General features: G+C 40.0%; 1 protein-coding gene across 1 annotated transcript; it reads right to left on the bottom strand.

Moving 5' to 3' along the window:
* Positions 1 to 573: 573 nt before the first annotated feature.
* On the bottom strand, positions 574 to 20,578 carry LOC118811920 (tripartite motif-containing protein 16-like). The gene is made up of 7 exons (XM_036576511.1): positions 20,077 to 20,578; positions 12,720 to 13,304; positions 9,914 to 10,009; positions 9,277 to 9,510; positions 8,948 to 9,107; positions 4,393 to 4,452; positions 574 to 3,476 (listed from the first exon to the last, which is right to left on the bottom strand). Exons 1-7 carry the CDS (start codon positions 20,146 to 20,148, stop codon positions 2,941 to 2,943), a joined length of 1,743 nt encoding a protein of 580 aa, XP_036432404.1. The 5' UTR covers positions 20,149 to 20,578; the 3' UTR covers positions 574 to 2,940.
* Between the last annotated feature and the right edge of the window lie 2,027 nt (positions 20,579 to 22,605).

Raw genomic sequence — 22,605 nt, 5'->3', positions numbered from 1 at the left:
GTTTTTATATGACACTGCACTATAAACCCCCCCCCCACTCCCACTTCACTCAACCTCCCAGTAACAGTGTCCACTCACACTCTCTCTGCACAGAACCTGACAATAATCAAATCTCTCTGGATGGTGAGGATACAGCTGGACTGTTTCACTGCAGGTCACCACTCTGTTCCCCTCAGACAAACGGAAGTGTTTATTCACGGTGTTTGGATCCAGAGTGAGTTCACAGGAATCTGAGGCAGATAAACACAACATTCACTTTAGTTCAGTTAGACTAAGTTCAATTAAATTCATTGAGGATTTTTTTTTTATCCCAGGCCTTCAGTTCCCGTCATTGTCAGAAGAAGCTCCCTAAGATCATGAGGAAAAACAGTGAGAGGAACCAAGACTCAAAAGGAGAAACTCCCTAAGAACATGAGGAAGAACCACTGAGAGGAACCAAGACTCAAAAGGAGAAACTCCCTAAGAACATGAGGAAGAACCACTGAGAGGAACCAAGACTCAAAAGGAGAAACTCCCTAAGAACATGAGTGTTTGATTTTTTTTTATTTCAAACAGAAGATACATGGATTACACTTGACATTTCTCATGCATTTTCATGTCTCTTCTCAAAACAACCTACCAATGAAATTTAAACACTCTTAAAATTTCCTACTGCTGCTCACTGATTATGATCACTGTGGACTGGCGATGGCAGTTTACTTGAAAGTGAAGGAGAGTAGAGAAAAAACCTACAATATTGTTTTTTACTTAAAAGGCATTTGCACAATTTTTTTAAAATTTGTTTTTTAAAAAACATTTCACACCAAACCACTCTGAATGACTGTTTATGTCTCAACCACTGAATTATTAAGAGATTTGAGTGGAAAAAATAATATCAATCCACCTATCAACGTTCTGATTTTCCAGATTACAGACTCTGTTCACCTGTTCTCTGTATCATATGATCTAGTTAGTTAGCCATAGTTATTTGTGAGGTATTACTTCTTTCTATAGCTACTAAGTGTTATTTCTCATGTGTTTGTTTTCCATTCCGGTTCTGACCTGTAATCTCTGTTTTTTGACTCTTTTTTTGTTTTTTGTCTTCTGGTTGCTCCCTTCTGGATTTGGTTGCCTGACTCTGGTTGTCATGTTTGCCTATTTTTGTATTTTATTTTATGCTGGATTTGACCATTGCCTGTTCTTTGACAACGGCTTTGGCTAACGAATGGACTAGTAAATCTTCTTTTGCTCGTTCTATCTGCGAGCGTCTGACTGTTTCTGTCCCATTACAGGCATACGGTAAGCATATAAAATAGAAAACAATATATTTACTTGTAATACTAAGAAATACTGTTGAAGAAACATGGTGGACTTTTATTTTAACAAAAATGTAAAAGATGGCAGCCCAGAAACATATGACACTAAATCTAGTGAGTTAACCAGAAAGACTTCAACAGCTAGCCAATGATTTTTTTCTCAGGTTTAATTGGTAATGTGGTGTTTCACACTGTTCAATCCACGTCCTACATCTCTCTTATTGTGTGCTCAGTTTAGGAAATGGGTAAAGGTTCACTGCCCTCTCAAAACTCTTGAGAAATTGGGTTTCTGATTTATTCCTCACACATTATGTAATGTTTTGAAAGCATACCTGTGCTTGTGTAGTTGCTAAGCTACGATTGGTCAATCGTTGTTTAGTGACAAGTTTTAGTGAAGGGTTAGTGTAAGTCAGGGGTATCCTGACCAATGACTGACACAGTGCTTAGTCACTCAGAGAGCTTGTTAAAATGATGGTTAGTTCTGCTGCCCTTGCTCAAGTGGTCATACCCAGCAAATGTGATAATCATATCAATGCCTGTGTGTGTAGTGTGTGAATTATTACTACTAGCAGATTGAGACTGCGATGCATCATGTAGCAGCAAACTTGTACAGACATTCAGAATGTGTCTGAAGAAAGTGGCAACTTTCTTTTATGATTTTATGAAATCCCCCATTATTAGTTTATGATCTTTATACTATAGTTAATTACTGTTAAACTGTTATATGTCTTTTCTCAGATAAACAGCCACAGTAGCAACAAAATTACTAAATTACTACAGTAAATTTACTGTAACTAATTGGCATGTAGCACATAACTACTGTAATTAATATTTACAACTCTCATATTGTAATGCGTGTTTACAGTAATGACATATTGCACTGTACTATTAAATGTAGTACAAATCTTTATTATACAGGAGAAATATTTACAGCAGTATATTAATCAACAATATCCTCTTTTTGAATAGTATGTATGTGAAAGAGTTAAAACTGAAGTTTTTAAACTGCAGGTAAACTGTATCTTAAAAGTGTAAAGAGCCACAAATCCTAATTAATGAATTTTAACAAAAAAATGTTTCATATTAGTTTGACAGAAACTACAAATATCTATAGTTTTAAAAGCTAACAGGCTAACAGGCTTTCTAAAAACATTAGCTTTGATGTGAAGTATGTACTAAAGAATTTACTGACAAACTGCAACAAAAATGTTACATGTAGCTCCAAAAGTCAGTGTTTAAGCTGAGGCTGTACAGTATTAAACTCAACATGGGAAAGTAAATATATACCAGTGTTAGCTCAGCGTTAACATTACGATAGAAATCCCATAGAGACTCAATCCCACAGGTAGCTGAAATCAGATATCTAATCATATTACTGCTACAGAAAAGTACGTTGGGTTGGCTGGTTTTAGAGTCAAGCCAATGATATGGTATGTTTTGATGTAGTAATACAATATTGTTACTGTAATATTATAGTAGCCATACAATAACATGTTTGATACAGTACAATCTGTTTGTACTGTAAATATTTTCCCAGAATTTAATACAGGATGCTGTATAACAAGTACCATACTAGATTGAACACATTACCATATTGTAGAAACTACAGAAATTATTTACAGTGCGGTGGAGAGCATTTAATCATCTACTGATTTGAACTGCACAGTTTAACTGATGATTCCAGAAAAACTGTAAACCCAGGGTAGATGCTGTGAGTGAATGTGGTGTGGACTCTATGGATGAGGGTCATTTTAGCAGAGACGCTGTAGAAGGACAGAGTTCCTGCACTGTGATCCACATACACTCCTATTCTACAGGAGCTGGGCACTGCAGGGATTTCAGTCTTTTCATTGTTGTGCATGAATGAGTAACCAGAGGGAGAACAGTGTAATCTCCAAGACCGTTCATTAAGTCCAAATGCACACTCAATACTGTTTCCCTTTCTTCTAATGTTTTTATATGACACTGCTATACAACCCCCCCCACTCCCACTCCACTTAACCTCCCAGTAACAGCGTCCACTCACACTCTCTCTACACAGAACCTGAGAATGACTTTCAAATCTATCTGGATGGTCAGGATACGGCTGGTCTATGGTACTCCAGGTCACCACTCTGTTCCTTTCAGAGAGACGGAGGTATTGGTTCGCTGTGTTTGGATCCAGTGTGAGCTCACAGGCATCTGAGGAAGGTAAAACACAACACTCAGTTCAGTTCAGTTTAGCCTACCTCTAGAGAGACTTAAGAGAATGACGAAGAACCAGTGCAAGCAGGCATGTACATAGATAGACTTTGGGCAGAGATGGGGCAAGGTGGGTTGAGCCCCTTTGTTGTTTTTTAGGACCTTTCTGAAGAACAAATTCAAAAAGTTAAGCAGTTAATAAAACTCAGCACAGAAAAAATCTAAACGAGCAGAAGATCTCACAAAAGGCAAATAACCAGTATTTTAAACTGTGTTATCTATTATACTGAAGAGCCAGTGTGTTAACACAGCTAGCCCATTAGCTATGGTAACTTATGTTAGCTTCACGTAATGAGTTACAAATCCAGCATGTCAGGACATGTTAGATAGGAGAACTGCCTAAATTTAACCACAGGAATGATTTCTGGAGCACCACAGACATAATACGCTATCTATAATATTAGATAGGAGCCAAATGCTGCCTTACACAGCTGCCTCCCAAACGGACCCCATCTTTTTTTTTTCTGAAACATAATTAAACCATATCTTTCGATGAGATTACAATATATAATAAATTAAATTGATATATAATAAATTGCATTAACTTAATAAATTGAACCAAGACCCAAAAGGAAAAATCTCCCTGAGAGCATGAGGAAGAACCACTACTCAAAAACTACACTCAAAAGGAAAAACTCTGCTGTAGTATGTGACACAGGTCTGTGGTTCAGGTTCTCCACCTTCATCCTGAGTTTTTAGTGGATTAGTACAGTTAAGAGGTGGATACTGAGAAAGGATGAAGAAGGTCAATTAAATTGTTGATGTAGTTAAATTTCAATAAAGCATGATGACGTAAGTCAGTTCATAATAAGATAAGAAAATAACTGAGTAGCTGATGTGTGTGAATCAGACTTACAGTGTAGAAACTCCTCTCTGGTTTGGGGTTCAGGAAGGCAAATGATCTGGATTTCTTTCACTGTTAAAACAGTTGAACATGGTTACATTTTCTTTCTATTTTTTCATTTATAAGACATTATATGGTATACATAATATCTTATAATGTGTGATATAAGCTTGCGTAAATGCTTATAAGTAGTTATAGTGACATGCATAATATGTTATAAAACAAGACTGTCACACCAGCTCTGGTGAGGATAGTGTAGACTATCACAAGCCTGTAGGTGTCCAAGGAATATGGGCCGACCAAAAATAGCACATTCAGTGCACGAGTGTTTACTGGTGCAGTGAAAAGGTGCAAAAAGTGTGCAAATGCAAAACTTTTACAAAATGGAAAAATAAATGAAAAAATAAAACTACAATTTTTAGAAGATTTAGTCTAAAATCCTACTCTTTACCAAAACAATATTCTCACTGGGTTGTCCACAATCACCCTCTTGCCCCCCTTGAGGAATACGAGACCAACCACCTTTTGTAGCCTTCCCCTAATGGTCAAGATGCATAAACCACTCAAGAGAAAAAGAGGGGAAGACAAACATCACAACCACAGCCCTTTAACATATATCTTCCATATATAAACAACAAATAAAAGGCATAAATCAGGTCACACACAGTAAACCACAGAAACATTAATTGTCAAAGAAAAGAAAAGAACAGAAAACAAAAATGGTAACATATTTAAACCCTTCAGATTCTTTCTGTCAGAGCTGAAATGTTGACCCCCCACGTAAGTATAAACATTAGCATGTGTAAATGTAGTAGAAGTATCTGTCTTCTGACAAGCAACCTTGTTGTATAACAAGATTAAACTGATACTGGGCTAAATATCCAAGCTAGTATGTAACTGAAACTAGGAGGTTGTTTAGGAGTAAGGGTTGCTAAAATAGAGATAGAATGTGTGTGTAGTGTGTGAGACAACAACCAGAGAAATAAGACTACATATTAGTCTGACAAACCTGTCCTGTCACATCACCCACCACCTCTCCTGAATTGCCAAAGTGGGGCAATTGTGAACGAATGTCCACCAGGACATTCTGAGTTCCTTTCCTGTGACAGAGATGGAAGATATATGGCTTCAGTCCAAGGTAATACTTTGTGATCTGCGAGTTATGGTCCCTCATAATATTCCTCCATGTTAGTGCTTTGTGCTCCATTTCTAATATGAATTCTCTGCCTAACAGGTTGTATCAGAGACTCTGCAAGGCCCACTTAATGGCAAGAGCTTCCTTCTCCACTATAGAATGCCTTGCTTCCTGTGGCAGCAACTTATGGCTAAGGTACAATACAAGATGCTTTTCACCCTCTGGACCTTGGATTAGAGCAGCTCTGATTCCAACAGCTGAAGCATCCACCTGCACAACAAATGCTTTGTTAAAATCTGGACTAACCAGTACCGGCTCTGAGCATAGTGCATCCTTGCAGGCCTGGAATGCCCGCTCACAGTCTTTTGTCCAGTGGACTGGATTCTTCGCCGACTTTAGAGTCAGCTTGGTTAGTGGAGCTACGATGGTGGCGAACTGAGGGATAAAGCAATGATACCATTTGACTAAACACAGGAAGGAACAAGCTTGGTTTTTTTGTGTGAGGCCGCGCTTCCTGATGGCCTCCACTTTGTCGAGCTGTGGTTGGACCAACCCTCTTCCTAATCAATAGCCTAGGTATCATGTAAAGTCAAATGGTGAAAAGTTGCCAGTGGGCCAAGAAGTCCAAACGGCATGACAGTGAACTGTAAGTAGTACCTACCACTAACCTTTACAATGGTCAAGGGTTGTGATGTACTGTGCATGCCCTAGCCTCTCCAAAAGTTCATCAACCCTTGGCACTGGGTATGCATCAAACTTGGACACTGTGTTGATCTTTCTAAAAATCAATGCACTCTCAGTGACCCATCTGGTTTTGGAACATTGACAATCGAGCTGTACTATTTACTTCCTTAAGGTTCTATGACACCCTAATCCAGCATTCTACGGATCTCTGCCTTAATGGGTTCCACCAATCTCTCCGGCACCCTGTAAGGCCTCTGCCAGATTGGTGTTCATCCTTAAGATGAATGACATGCTGGACCATGGTTGTCCATCCAGGCCTGGACTGGGACACCATTTGAAAACAGTGACCAAAGACTTCTGTCGCTGCAGAGTGAGGTGGTCCAACTCTAGACAAGGGAAAGGACTCCATGAAAGCTGCAATTTATAGATTACATCTCCACCTTTTCCTTCCACATGCTGGATCATCATTGCCATCTGTGGATCCTGTTGCTCCTTCCATTGCAGGATGAGGTTCAGATGATAAATATGTGATGCCTTATCTTTTTTTGGGATGGAGGACCTCATACATGACAGGACTGTGCTTCCTCAAAACTTCCATTTAGCCAGGAGTTTGTTTGTGGATGTCGGAAGTAGTAGGAGAACTCTCTGACCTGGCTTGTGCACAAGTGCTGCAATGATTTTGGTGGTGGTGATGGACGGTAAGGGAATTGCTTCAGAGAACCTGGTGGCATAATCACATATAACAAGATTGTACCTGAACCCAGAGCTATTCTGCTCCAGCGAACCTACAATATCCATGGCAATATGCCTAAATGAAGGTGATACAACAGGCATATTCTAAAGAGGTGCTCTGTCTGAGTGGCGAATATGACTGGTATTCTGGCATTCCGAATAAGCACTACAATATTTCTTGACATCTACATACATTGAAGGCCAGTAAAACCAATAGCCCATCCATCCGATAAGTCGCTGCTCTGGATGGACGACCTGTTGGCGTGTATACCATCACATTTGTCACCAAACCAGTTCAGCTGGGGGCCAGCTGTCATTTCTAGTTATTGATCCCTCCAAATTTTGTTATATTAGGACTGCCTTGACAGAAAAAACAAGCCTCAAATCTCTTGACTTGACCGAGAGATCATAGCATTGTCAGAATTTTTTTCAGTTCTTAATGTCAGATCCACTTCTGTAGAAAGCTCAGAACCCATACAAAACACAGAAATCCCCTGACTTCTCTGAATTTTCCTATTTGCTTTTCCTATTAGAAAGCTATGGGGAGTACATTGATGAAGCCCTAGCTCAAGGCTTTATTCGCCTTTTGTTGGGCAAGGTGTTTCACTAAGTTAGATCTCTGTAGTGCCTACAATATAGTCCTGATCAAGGAAGGGGGCAAATGGAAGACAGCTTTCATCACCACTAGGGGGCAATATGGGTACCAGGTGATGCCAGAAGCAGAACGTCCATGGTCTCAAATTGCTGTTGATTTTGTTACAGATTTGCATCCAACTGATGGTTTTATCATGATTATGAATATTGTTAACCGTTTTCAAGGTTTATTCCTTTTAAGTCCCTGCCCAGTGCTTTTGACACTGCCTTAGCCTTGTACACAAAAATTTTCTTATAACCTTAGAATACCTGAAGATATTGTTTCTGATAGAGGCTGTCAATTTACTTCTAGAGTTTGGCCTGGATTTTGTGAACATGTTGATATTAACGTCAGTCCCACCACTGGGATAATGTGAGCATGTGAATCAGGAATTAGGAACATTTCTTTAAGTGTTTTGTCAAAACAGCCCTGCTGATTGGTCTCAGTTTTTGATTTGGGCTGAAATTGCACAGGACTCCCTGGTTTGTTCATCTTCTCAAATGACCCTGTTTGAGTGTATTATAGGTTATCAGCCCCAACTTGCACCCTGGACTGTTACTCCATCTGACATCCCAGCCATCGACAATTGGATGAGGAGCAGCAAGGAGGTCTGGGAACAGACACACTGCAGCATTAAGGTGGTGGCCAGCATGCCAAGGAACAAGCAGACCAGCGTTGCTTGTTCAGCCAGGAGACTGGGTTTGGTTGTCCACCTCAGGTTTGGGGAGAGAAGTCGTAAGTTACAACCCAAGTAAATTGGCCCATTCCAGATTTCCATGCCAGAGGACGTCCTTAAAAATCTCCAGTTCCTGTCCAGTCAGATCCAGTGTCCATTCCAGGAACCCTTCTCCTGTCCAGCACCAGGACAGCTCTGGGATTTGTCTGCCAGTGCCTTTGATTGGGTAGGCGGTGGTCGTCGACTAGATCCACCTATCACCATTCAGCCTGTCTGGACATCTAATCATGTTCATGTGTTCCAATATGTTTTTGACCTGTCTGTTAGCCTGGTCAATTTTCACATTTTGTATATTTTTTTAGGTAATATTAACAAGAAAATGTTAACAACCCCTCACACAACCAACTTAAATGTCACATCTCTGCACACTTTAATGCAAAATTATTTGATAAATAAAATACATTGGGAGGAAAATGTGCAGAAATATAAAATTAAAATAAAATGTGGCATGCGCGTAAGTTTGGACATCCTTTAAGTCAGTACCATATGCTGAAATCACAGCCTACAAGATCGATCTACAGATTGTCAATAGTATTCAAGCCTAAAGATGGTGAAAGCTTGCACAGTCTTGAGCTGCTTCAGCTTCTTTAAACAATTTAAACTTTATGTATGTATATCTGTAAGCTAATTAATTGCAGTAATTTACCACAAAGTGATGAGTTTCTGATCTCGTCTTCACAGAGATTTACCACTTTGTTCCTCAGCTGAGACACAGACTTTATGACCTTCTCAAAAGAGTGGACAGGACGGGCAGTGATGGAGGGTAAGACTGCAGATACAGGAGGAGCCGAGAGAGACTGGAAACTCTACACAGAGACACAGAGAGAGATAAACACAGAGCAGAGAGATCATAGAATCAGTAAAACCCTACAGTCTGTATGAAATCACACCTACATGTTCTTAAACCAACAGATCATCAAACTCTTTCTGTCCTGAATTAAAGGCGTTTGGTGCTGAAATTAACACTGCTGTTACCTGGAGGAAATGGATGTGGTCCTCAGTGAGTGAGAGCTGCTCCAGCTCAGTGTTTCTCCTCCTCAGCTCAGCAATCTCCTGCTCCAGTCTCTCCAGGACTCCTTCAGCTCCTCTCACTGCAGCCTCCTCCTGAGCTCTGATCAGCTCTGATAGCTCAGAGCGTTTTCTCTCAATGTAGCAGATCAGCTCAGTAAAGATCCTCTCAGTGTCCTTCAGTGCTGCCTGAGCAGAGCTCTGATACAGCACAGAGAGAGACAGTCATTAATACCATCAACATGAACATATTTCTACAATATTATTTTCTATTTTATTTGAAAAAAAAAACATGAACTTGAAAGAATATTATTTGTAGACATAAAAATTTAAATCTAAAAACCAGTAATTATTATTATTTTTTTTTTTTTTACTGAGCAAATATTAATCCAAATAATGGTGATTTTTTCAGGCTGTGATGAAAAGGATAAAAGAATCAGTCAATGGCTCCTCACTGGCTGACTGGAGGAGAATCCTGACTGATCCTGAATCAGATCTTCTGGAAATCAGCTCTTCTGGAAATCAGCTCTTCTGGAAATCAGCTCTTCTCAAAATCAACCTTCTAGAAATCAGCTTTTGTTCTTCTGCTCTGCTCCAAACTCACCTTGTGATACTCCACCGTGTTTTTCAGCTCCTGAAGCTTCTTCTCTCTCTCCTGAATTTTCTGCTGGTATTCCCTCTGAGTCTCCACCAACTGCTTCTGCCAAAAAGTGAACAAATACATAATTATGTAGTTCTGTTTTTTTTATGTAAAATATTTGCATGTACTTACTATTTCAATTTCTTATCAGCCTTCAATTCTGCAATTTTTCTGTAGCATGTGCAAAATAATATGATATAATAATAAGCTGCTAATTGCTACACTATGTAAATGTTATTCAATAAATACATCGTTACACAAGTACCAAAGCTTTAAACAATTGTGAATTGCCTGGTCAATTTTCACATTTTGTATATTTTTTTAGGTTATATTAACAAGAAAATGTTAACAAACCCTCACACAACCAACTTAAATGTCACATCTCTGCACACGTTAATGCACAATTATTTTGGACATCCTTTAAGTCAGGACATCCTTTAAGTCAGTACCGTTTGCTGAAATCACAGCCTACAAGATCGATCTGCAGATTGTCAATAGTATTCAAGCCTAAAGACGGTGAAAGCCTTTCCAAATCCTTAATCTTTCCTTTCTTGAAGTAGTTCATACGGAGCCCTGCTGGTGACATCCCGTATGAATAAAAATAATGTGTGGCCATGACTTAGTAAGGCATGGGAATGAGATCACAGCTTATTAATTTGTGGCCACGCATTAGGATCTCATTCCCATGCTTTACTAAGTCGTGGCCACGCATTATTTTTATTTATAAAGGATGTCACCGGCAGGGTTCCGTAAATTCAAGTTGATTTTAATGTATGTTTTGGATCATTGTCTTATTGTAAAATCCATCCTTGTTCATTCTTCCATTTCTTCACTGACTGTGGGGCTTCAGCTTCTAGGATTTATTAATATTTTGTACAAAATAATTCTTCTGTCCAGTCAATATCTCCTGGGCCACAGGGACAGTTGGCAAAAGTTTATTTTTTTATTTTTTTTTATTTTTTTTTTTTCATCAAATGCAGCTCCTTTTTTTCTCCAAACATACTTTTGGTGATTGTGGCCAAATAATTTAATATTCATTTCATCAGTCCACAGCACTTGTTTCCAGAATGCCTCTGCTTGATTTAGATGCTGTTTGCATATGTGTGCAATGTGTGCAGCAATGCAAAAAGGGCCAGTGGATCACTCTGCCTGTGGCAGCCAAATCTTCCTGCAGGTCATTGGTAGTGATGTGGGGGTTTTACTTTGCATATGTGACCAGATCACTAGCAGCTTTTTCAGAGTCTACTGCCTTTCCAATTTTGTCTTGACTGCAATAGTTCTCCTTAACTGTCCTTTCTTAATGACATTTCAGACAGTGAAAATAAAAGCAGGAAGAGTCTTTGTAAGAGTCAGTTATCCTTAGTTTCAGATCTTCAGTCAGCTGCTTTAAGAGCCAGTGCTTGTTTAGGTCTAAGCACACCACCTTGAGCATATTTATTATGCTTTGGACTTGGATTAAGGCCAAATGAGTCAAATAAGCTCTAAGACCTAAAAAAGAAATAAAACTAGTGGATCAACTGAAAAAAAATGATGAACATCTCCAAATTGATGCCCGTTGGTATTTTATTTTTTTTCCAATATGTTAAACAAATAAATAATAATTGTTTAATCAAAGTTGTAGAAATGTGTAATATTTAAGTTCCATAAAGAGGTTGTGTTAACTTGTAATGTTTCATTTGACCGTTGTGTTCAAACTTTCACATAAAATTGTAATTACATTATGATCAGCATCAACAGGTATAATTCTGTACAAACAAAAATTCGGTAACACTTTCTATGAATGTCACCTTTGTAAGCATCTATAAACACATTCATAACATGTTATAATGCATTCATAAGGCATTATAAACATGGCTATACATATTTATAAAAATGCATTTCACGTTATAGCCATGCTTATTATGCATTATGAATTGTTAACATAATACATTATAAGTACTGTTCATAACAAATTATAAGAGCTCATAAATCGTATTTGTCCGCTCTAAGTAAAGTGAAGCGTACTGTACTAAAGCCTCCTCCAGTGTTCAGAGTGAGGCTTCAAGTTGAAGTATTTACTGAAGGATTTACTGAAACACTAAAACATTCACAGTAAAGCACATTACAGGCTTCAAATGTCAGAGTTTAAACTAGAGCTGCCATCAGTGTTTTACCCAATGTGGGAAAGGTAATGTACACCACCGTTAGCTTGGTATTTGTCTTTACTTTACGCTCTCCAAGCTGGGACTGACTTCTTTGGCACTGACAGTATAACATGTTATCAACACTACTCATAATGCATTATATTAACAATTCATAATGTATAATAAACATGGCTATAAAGTGTAATTCATTTTTATAAATGTTTATAATCATGTTTATAATGCCGTATGAAAGCATTATAACATGTTATAAATGTGTTTATAGATGCTTACGAACGTGACATTCATAGAAAGTGTTACCAAAAATTCTGTAGAAACAAAAATGTAGAAATTTTTTTTTGTTTGTTTTTTTTTTAGGAAAACAAGACCGTACATACAAAAATAACTTAGTTATATCATTCCAAAATATTTCGAATCCGCACTTTCCTCACAATTTTATCATCAGAAATAACTGCAACTTCTAAGGATTAATATCTGTCTTTTTATTGAAAATTGTACTTTGTGTAAAAACAGAAGAGATTTAACTTTCATTTTATAAGCATCTGTATTTATCTGTGCTACATATAATAACATGTAATATGCCTCACCTCTTTATAAGTACTCAGAAGAGGTTTATATTGAGTTCTTACCTGTTTCTCAGCTCGTTCTGCTGCAGCTGATACTGTATCATGCCCTCTGTGGTCATCCTTGGTACACAGCATGCAGATACACTGCTGGTCAGTGCGACAGTAAACCTCCAGCCATTTCTCATGCTCAGAGCAGATCTGCTCCTGGAGGCGTCTGGAGGCTTTGACCAGCTTGTGCTTCTTAAAGGCAGGAGACTGATAATGAGGCTGGAGATGAGTTTCACAGTAAGAGGCCAGACACACCAGGCAGGATTTGAGGGCTTTGAGTTTTCTCCCAGTGCAGAAATCACACTCCACATCTCCAGGTCCAGCAGGAGAAGCAGTGTGGAGCTCCGTCTTCTTCAGTTTCTCCACCACTTCAGCCAGCATGGTGTTTTTACCCACAACAGGCCTCTGAGTGAAGGAGCGTCTGCACTGAGGGCAGCTATAAACCCCCTTCAGATCATCCTGATCCCAGCAGCCATTAATACACACCTTACAGAAACTGTGTCCACATGGAATGGTCACTGGATCCTTCAGTAGCTCCAGACAAACTGGACAGCTGAACTGATCCACTGAGAGACCGCCCTCTGCCATTTTACAGAAATTCTACAACAACAAAACACAAAGTCTGAACAGCAGCACAATCAGAGTGAACTTCCTACTTCCTGGTTCTTTCTGTGAGAGAAACGTGCTCAATACAGATCAGTTTCACTTTCACTTCTACTGAACTGGGAGTGGGAGGTGACAGAAAAAAGAGAGTATAAAGGGACGGGGGAAGTTCAGATATTTGTTGCCAAAAGTTTTGTACAGGTGTGCAGTGCCAGGCTGTGTTTCCATTGTTGTTTCCATTGTTGTTTCCATCATTGTTGGTCACAAAAAGGGCACAGCCTGCTAATGGATTTATGCCTAAATCGATACCTTCAGAAAAGATGTACATGGTACATGGGCAGGACTAACTTGCTCATGTGAGAGTCCAGCTGAAAGGAGGGTCAATCAGTGAGAGCACTGCAAATTGGAGAAAGTTGGCAGCAACATGCAATATTAGACAATATTGGAAAAGATTAATACAGCTCTTTCAGCTGAAATGGGGCTGGTGTTTTAAGTTACTAAGAACCATGTACATACATTCTTGTACAAGCAAGACCTTTAAAGCCGCTTTATTTGAAAAATCATAAATTTAGAGATGAACAAAAAAAACTGATGTAATGGGGAAGCCATGCAGACACAAACCTGACAACTGCAAATTTTAGGAGGTGGAGTAACACAAATTCAGAAAATATAGGACATAGAGCATGTCATGCATGCCAGGAAGGCAAGAGAGAAACATAAAGTTGACCAAAGACGTAGATGTCATGCCAAGGCACCTAATGATTCCCAGCACAAGACCACCTAGAGGAACAGGACGCAAGTGTCTCATTCATGATTCAGACTGTAACCAGGTAGACTTTGTAGAAATTGACCCAGACAGCAAGCATGTTCGGGCCAGATTACCTTGGCCGTCACAAAGTCCTCCTAGCAGTCGTATCAGCATTGCGGACTTGTGCCACATTTGGGCCAAGTAACTGTTAACAGCACTGGACACACCGCCGGTCAGCGGACTCAGAGCGCATTGGGGCTGGACCTTTAAAACAGACGCGCCTCATTTAAAAATTGTGCCTCATTTAAAATTTGCCCCTCCCCTTTTTCCCCCTCAGTCCTCTGCAGTCATCAGTTTACTTTGACTGTAAAACTCGCTGCTGCTTTTGAGGTAAGGTGTGTTTTGTATTTTAAATATTTGCACATTTATTAGAATTACGATCAGGTATCTTGGGTTTTATCGTTTAACTTTTAATATGTTATTCAGTTTGACAAGAAAATAAGCTGAGTGGTGCAGTCTCTAGAGGGGGAGGACGTCAGCGCTAGCTAACCTAGTTATGTTAGCTGAGGTAGTGAGTCAAAATGTCTAATTCCAACCTAAATTAACATTCGAGATTTCTCTTTAATTATGTTTAATAACGACACACTCTTAATCTTACATTATCCCCTCGCCCGGCTGTGTAACTAGCCAGCTTAGCTGGGTTGTACTGTGAGAGGCAGCTGTTAGCATTCATTGGAAAATGTGAAAATGTTCTAAGAGCAGCTTTAATATTTCTGCCTGTTTTAGGAGAAAAACAAGTCTAAAGAAAACAGAAAAGTGAATTTGAGTGACCAATGTAAGAAACATCCATTAGCTGGAATCTAAAGTTACCCTATATTGTGGTGTGGAGCTAGCCAGCTAATGTTAGCTAGCTAAGCTGTATTAGCCAGTGTAAGCAGTATCGTTAGTTTAACCATCTTATTTTTATCTGCTTTTTTATAGTGTCGGATTTTACTATTTTTACCTAAAGAAATGGGAGGTTAATGTTACTTTTAATTATTTTTTTTCTTGAAACTGCTGAAATAACATAAACCAGTAACACAGTCCTCGTATTTGGTTAAAAGTGTGTAAAATACCCCTCAGAAACAGAAACGGGTTCCCCCTCAGAAACAGAACCGGGTTCCCTTTGATTAATCTTTTATTAGACAAAGCTTCAGCTCACACACTGCTGCTCCCGCGGCCGCTTCGGACTCAGGGTCAGTCTCAAAATTACGAAAAGAAAGTGTTTCTGCTATCATTACTAGCATTATTGTCTTTGTATGTACATCTGCTGATTTGTTCAGAAGCATCAGCAGAGCTATTTACAGAGATACTAAAGCTACTACTACTAGTAATAATAATAATAATATTAGCTTCACTTGTTTCGTCTTGTCATTTTGAGACGGTCTCTGACTCTGAATCAGACAGGCGAGCACAGTGATGGCGTGAGTTGAACCTTTTGGCAAAAATAAAAGAATAGAAAAAAGACCAGGAAAAGAGCAGCGCGGTTCAGTACAGACTGGGTTTGTTGTGTTTATCTTTAATATGACCATGAAAGTGTAATTAATCCAATAACACAGAACGTAACTGCGAATGTCACACGAACTTTACCGTCCGATGTGGTGTGTGTAGCCTGATTGTGTGAAAGCTGAGACACGGCCTTGGTGGTCTGAGGTGGTCCTAAAACGGTCACAGTAACGCAGCCGGTGTTTTTAAACATACATGCAGCACCGAGCGCTTTAACTACCGCAGCTCAGTCATGTCGACGTGTCGGAATACTGTTTCACGCTGTGGTTTGCATTAAATAAACCAATAAAAGACCGTGTTTTACCGTCATTATGGGCCGTTACCGCGGTAGCTCGGTTACTCTTACCGGGCTCAGGCCAAGGCCCGATATATAAAACGGATGCGCCTAATTAAAAACATTCCCCTTTCTTTTTTCCTGCTCAGCGGTCTACAGTCATCCGTTGGTATTGGTCTGTAAAGTTTGCTGCTGACTTTGAGGTAAGTTAATCATTACTTTAGATATCTGCACATATGTGATCAGGTATCACAAATTATTACATTTGTTTAAATTATTACATTTATTTTTAAATATTTTATTCAATTTGACAATCAAATAAGCTTAATGGTAGAAGAGTACAGACAATTTTAGTTCTGTTTAAACAAATTACCGTTGGAGTCTTCTCTTTAAATATCTTTAAGTTCAAATAAATTTTGGCTCTCCGCCAGGGCCAGGCTCCTACACCTCTCCCCGCCAGAGCCAGCCAGGCTCCTACACCTCTCCCCGCCAGAGCCAGCCAGCCTCCTACACCTCTCCCCGCCAGAGCCAGCCAGGCTCCTACACCTCTCCCCGCCAGGGACATCCAGCCTCCTACACCTCTCCCTGCCAGAGCCAGCCAGCCTCCTACACCTCTCCCCGCCAGGGCCAGACAGCCTCCTACACCTCTCCCTGCCAGAGCCAGCCAGCCTCCTACACCTCTCCCCGCCAGAGCCAGCCAGCCTCCTACACCTCTCCCCGCCAGGGACATCCAGCCTCCTACACCTCTCCCTGCCAGAGCCAGCCAGCCTCCTACACCTCTCCCCGCCAGAGCCAGCCAGGCTCCTACACCTCTCCCCGCCAGAGCCAGCCAGCCTCCTACACCTCTCCCCGCCAGAGCCAGCCAGCCTCTTACACCTCTCCCCGCCAGAGCCAGCCAGGCTCCTACACCTCTCCCCGCCAGGGACATCCAGCCTCCTACACCTCTCCCTGCCAGAGCCAGCCAGCCTCCTACACCTCTCCCCGCCAGGGCCAGACAGCCTCCTACACCTCTCCTCGCCAGGGCCAGCCTCCTACATCTCTCCCCGCCAGGGCCAGCCTCCTACACCTCTCCGTCAGGGCCAGCCTCCTACACCTCTCCCTGCCAGGGCCAGCCTCCTACACCTCTCCGTCAGGGCCAGCCTCCTACACCTCTCCCCGCCAGGGACATCCAGCCTCCTACACCTCTCCCTGCCAGGGCCAGCCTCCTACACCTCTCCGTCAGGGCCAGCCTCCTACACCTCTCCCCGCCAGGGACATCCAGCCTCCTACACCTCTCCCTGCCAGGGCCAGCCTCCTACACCTCTCCCCACCAGGGTCAGCCTCCTACACCTCTCTGCCAGGGCCAGCCTCCTACACCTCATCGCCAGGGCCAGCCTCCTACACCTCTCCTCGCCAGGGTCAGCCTCCTACACCTCTCTGCCAGGGCCAGCCTCCTACACCTGTCTGCAAGGGTCAGCCTTCTACACCTCTCCGCCAGGGCAAGCCTCTTTCACGCCCCTTTTTTAGCCACTTTATCTAGACTGGCCTCTGTTGTTTTCCTCTGTAACCAACCTCTTTCACCACTTCTTTATATCCAACTTCCTCCATGTCTGCTATAGGGTGAACATTCTTCTTCTAAGGTTTCACCCACCCTTTGAAAGGTCATGACCCCAATAAAACTGTGGGCTGCAAATATTGGCTGATTTGGGCCAACCAATGACTTGGTCAGACTCTTAATTGAACAATAGTGCCAGTACTCCTCTCTCATTCTTATCATGTATTTTCAATGTTGTAATTGTAATGGCTATTACAATTTCAGTGTACATCAAAAAATCTAGATTAAATCTAGGAGAAATCGCTAGATTATTCAATTACTAAAATAATTGATAGTGACAGCCCTGTTTTAAATAAAGTCATTAATATGTTGGATAGACGAAAACAATTATAAAGATCGTTACCGTTCAGTTCACCGTTCAGCTGTCGACCGCAGCAGTGATGAACTGTAAGAACTTTAAGTGATTTGAATTCCAGAATACGGATTAGAGCCCAACCAATATGAAAACTGTGACTGATACCAGTAATGATTGTTTAGAGGCTGGAAATTATGTTAACACTTAACAATATTGGCTGGTATTATTTTATATTGTAGTATTTTATTTTATATTGTTTTATCCTCCAATTCATTTTAGTTGAACTGTGCTTCACTGATACAGTTGTCACTTCTCAATGGTCACACTTCTTAATTTGACATTGTAAAACTCAGCATGGTAGTATTTAGTATTCAGATTGCCAGTTACCCTTTATTATTGTGATGACGTGATGAAGGTATTTGGTTTTATTTTTCCCTTTTTGAATTTACTGTTTTTTGAAAACATTCATTATTAATGATTTGTAAAAAAAAAAATATGTGGGATATGGAGCTTTTCATGACTCTGGAACGGATCTGGTGCAGATGCAACAAGTCAGGGCCGGATCCGTTCCAGAGACAGCTGCTTATATCAACTTGAGCTTGGACCTCTTCTGAACTGGGTCCATGCCACATTTGGGCCAGATACGAAGATAATATTCAGACCTGCACCAATTCAGGGCCGGATGTAACGCTGTTCTTTGCTCATCTGGGCCGGTTTTTAATCTGTTTTGGCGCAGATCCGTAAAACAGATCAGTTCCGGTATTGGGCCATTGTGCAAAAAGACACCGGGCCAGCTTTGCTTTGCGGATCCGGACCGGATGCAGCGCTATATTTGGCCCTAATCAGGCGCAGTGTACATTTGTTGTCTGGGGAACTATTTGCTTAAGAGACAGGTAAATGCTTTCAACCATACTTTGTGTATGAGAAAGTAATTGCTGTCTGAGTAAAAATGGAAGTTGACACAGGTGCAGCTGTCTATCAAAATGGTTCTATGAATGCTGGTTTAGGTCCTAAAAATATCAAGACTAACTGAATGAAAAAGGGTAAATTCACAGCCTAGGTGAAGTGTAGTATAATGTAGTCAACAGCAGTGAAGCACCAGTACATACCTGGAAATGGGCAACTGGCCCATTGGAGAAAATACACATTCACTTAGCAAAGAACCATAAACAGATGTATTAGTAGTAATGGATAGGTATGCTAGATGGCCAGAGGTTCTTCACATGCATTCTTCTACAGCAGCTAAAACTGTTGAAGTACTGTGGAACATTTTTGCTTCTTGTGTTCTACTTAAAGAAGCAGTAACTGATAATGAACCTAAGTTTACCTCCAGAGAATTTGATACCTTTAAGGAATAAAATGGACTTAAAGGTACCAGGTTATCTGCCTTTAAACCTGCTAGAAAGGGGGTTGGCTGATTGGTTCAGAATCTAAAGAAATTTGTGTCAAAATGTAAAGCAGTTGGTGGTATGACCTTGGAGCACCGTGCTGCAGTGTTCTGGCACAACACCCCATACTAAAACTGGAAAGACCAGTTAAACTGTTTCTCCAGGACAAGTTTATACCTGACTGACACTGATTAAGACACTGATTAAGAGTTTGCGGAAAGAACACACTCTGAATACATACACAGGACAGAGAACCCTATTAAAATTTACAACCCCATTTCCAAAAATGTTGGGACACTGTGCAAAATGTTAAAAAAAAAAAAAAATTCATTGATGTGTAAATAATGTAAACCATATTTTAAAGTAAATTGTACAAAGACAACATATCAAATGTTGAAACTGAGAAAATATACTGTTTTTTTTTTTTTTTAATATTTGCCCATTTTGAATTTGATGCCAGCAACATGTTCCAAAAAAGTTGGGACGGGGGCATGTTTACCTCTGTGTTTCATCACCTCTTCTTTTAACTGCACTCTGTAAGTGTTTGGGAACTGAGGAGACCAATAGCTGTAGTTTTGAAATTGAAATGTTCTCCCATTTTTGCTTAACATAGGATTTCAGCTGCTCAGCAGTTCAGCTGCTCAACAGTTCAGGGTCTGTCATATTTTTCATTTAATAATGTGCCAAATGTTTTCAGTTGTGACAGGTCTGGACTGCAGGCAGGTCAGTTTAGCACCCGGACTCTTTTAATACAGAGCAATGCTGCTGTAATACATGCAGAATGTGTTTTGACATTGTCTCGCTGAAATAATCAAGGCCTTCTCTGAAAAAGACATTGTCTGGATGGCAGCATATGTTGCCAAAACATGTATATATCATTCAGCATTAATTAAAGAATTAAAATAGGCTTGTATTGAGTTCTTACCTGTTTCTCAGCTCGTTCTGCTGCAGCTGATACTGTATCATGCCCTCTGTGGTCATCCATGGTACACAGCATGCAGATACACTGCTGGTCAGTGCGACAGTAAACCTCCAGCAGTTTCTCATGCTCAGAGCAGATCTGCTCCTGCAGGCGTCTGGAGGCTTTGACCAGCTTGTGCTTCTTAAAGGCAGGAGACTGATAATGAGGCTGGAGGTGAGTTTCACAGTAAGAGGCCAGACATACCAGGCAGGATTTGAGACGTCACATTCCATCTCCAGGTCCAGCAGGAGAAGCAGTGTGGAGCTTCGTCTTCTTCAGTTTCTCCACCACTTCAGCCAGCATGGTGTTTTTACCTAAAATGGGCCTTGGAGTGAAGGAGTGTCTGCACTGAGGGCAGCTATAAACCCCCTTCAGATCCTCCTGATCCCAGCAACTATAGCATATATTACCATCATTGCTGTGATTTTCTACAAAACAATCCTAAAAAAACTACAAAAACTGTCTGTTATCAGGACTCACAAAGTAAAAAGAGATGGCCATGGACTCTGGACAGGAGGACAAGTTTAAAATAATGTTTAATGATTTATGTTTATTGACATAAAAGCTGCAAAGGTCATTGTTTTTCTGTTAATCACTGGGGAGAAGTCACACTATCATTTTATCACTATTTACCAAAACCTGTCATGACAAATCTGCCTTAGTGTTCTTACAACACAACCAGAGCACACTGCTACATAAAATAAGTAAGTAAATGTGCATGCATATACATTATACTATTTTTCCCCTTCAACACTATTAAACAAACTACTTATACTGTAATTAATGCATTATGAAGTGGATTGATTCAGACTGTGTTTAATGTGCTTTATAGCGACAAATTAAATGTTTATTTCATAAGAATTTAGAGAAAATTGTTAGTTTAACTAGCTACATTAATAAATATATATTGATCAACTCTGAAATAAACCATTAACCACTGATACTAGCAAACTTGAAAAGCATTGCTAACTTGGTAAATTTAAAACAACAGTACTAACTATAGATTAGCCACTAAAGTACAGTTACATTGACTATAAGCTAGCAAGAACCAAGCTAAGTACCCAGACACCCATGCATGTCCAATAGGTGTTGACATCAACTGAGGATCAGAAAGCAGGTTGATTAGCTCAGCTCCTTCTTTTAAATTTCTTTTGGAATGAAGACAGGCACTCATTGATGAGGTCATAGACTTTAAGAGATTTTGATTCACTTATGTGTTTTGTAGGGTAATGTAGTTCCTGTTTTTCAAGGTTGTTTTCGTCCCGCTACCTCACACACTCACTCAGGTTTGTTGACGGTGGAGCGGAGGGGTGCTGACATCTCAGGGAACTTCATGTCTCTGTTACCTTTCTGGTTTCTCCTTTTTAGTGAGGCTGTAACAGCTCAACCTGCCCGAGTCTGTGTTGCACTCTGTCACACTGTATACTGTAATCAGTCTCTCTTAACAGAACTAACTTCAAAACTCTTTCAAGAAACCAAGAGATAAACTAGTGTGATCATGCAACTAGCATTCATTGTACAGTGTGTTTTTCAGCTAGCCAAGAGACACACCGGCGCCATCTTGGCCTTGAAAGCCAGAATTCACTGACTTAAACTTGAAGAATAACTGTTTCAAGAAAGTGAAAATAAAAAAAATCAGAGAAAATCCAAGAGGATCAGGAAACCAGAGAGATAAACTTGTGGGTAGAGATGGTAGAAACAAGCAAGACATTCTTGAAAGTTTTCATTCTTTTAGAATTCTTGTGTTCAAAGCAAAGGTTTTAAAAAGGTTCAAAACACACATATATGAATGTATAGTAAAATATACATATATAAACATTACAGATAGTGTTAGCCTACATGATGTCAGATCACACGTGAAATCCAGATTTCAGAACTGACTGATTTATTTTTCTATAATAAATCAGTCCTATAGTTCTATATTAATGTTTCAAATCTAAGTCGAGCTTAAGTTGGTGTTTCAAAACATTGCCTTCAAATACAAATGTCACATGATCACAAACAAAGCTTCAGAATGTGAATGACTCACAGAACGCTGAAGCTTCGTCCTGTGATTAACGCATTGGCTGAGTCCAGATTCCCGAAGGGACCATCCACAAACTCCCAGATTGTTTAAATGTAATGTAACAGGTTTTTGTGTGCAGAGAGCCAAATAATATTCACAAGCCAGCAACAGTTACCTGTGAATGTATTTTTTTCTAAAGCTGTGAAGATGACGAGCAATAAATCAAGTTGTCTTAGGCCCAGCAAAGCCTTTTCTTTTAAAAATTCTGAAAAATAAAGATGTGGCTGCCCTTTCTGATTCCCAAGTCAACTTCCAGTGACATAAGCACAATCGCAGTGTTTAACTTTTCAACTGCACTTTTACAATTAAGAGCCCCCCCTCAACATATAGCATAACTACTGATAATCAAAATAATTATATAATAAAGTTATATGATATGTAAAATCACAATAATCAGTCTAACAATTGTTACTTTAATAGATGAAGTA

This window comes from Colossoma macropomum, unplaced genomic scaffold, assembly GCF_904425465.1.
Source record: "Colossoma macropomum unplaced genomic scaffold, Colossoma_macropomum, whole genome shotgun sequence".
Lineage (NCBI taxonomy): Eukaryota > Metazoa > Chordata > Actinopteri > Characiformes > Serrasalmidae > Colossoma > Colossoma macropomum.
Note: the sequence above shows the minus strand (reverse complement) of the source record. Positions and strands in the feature narration are given on the sequence as shown.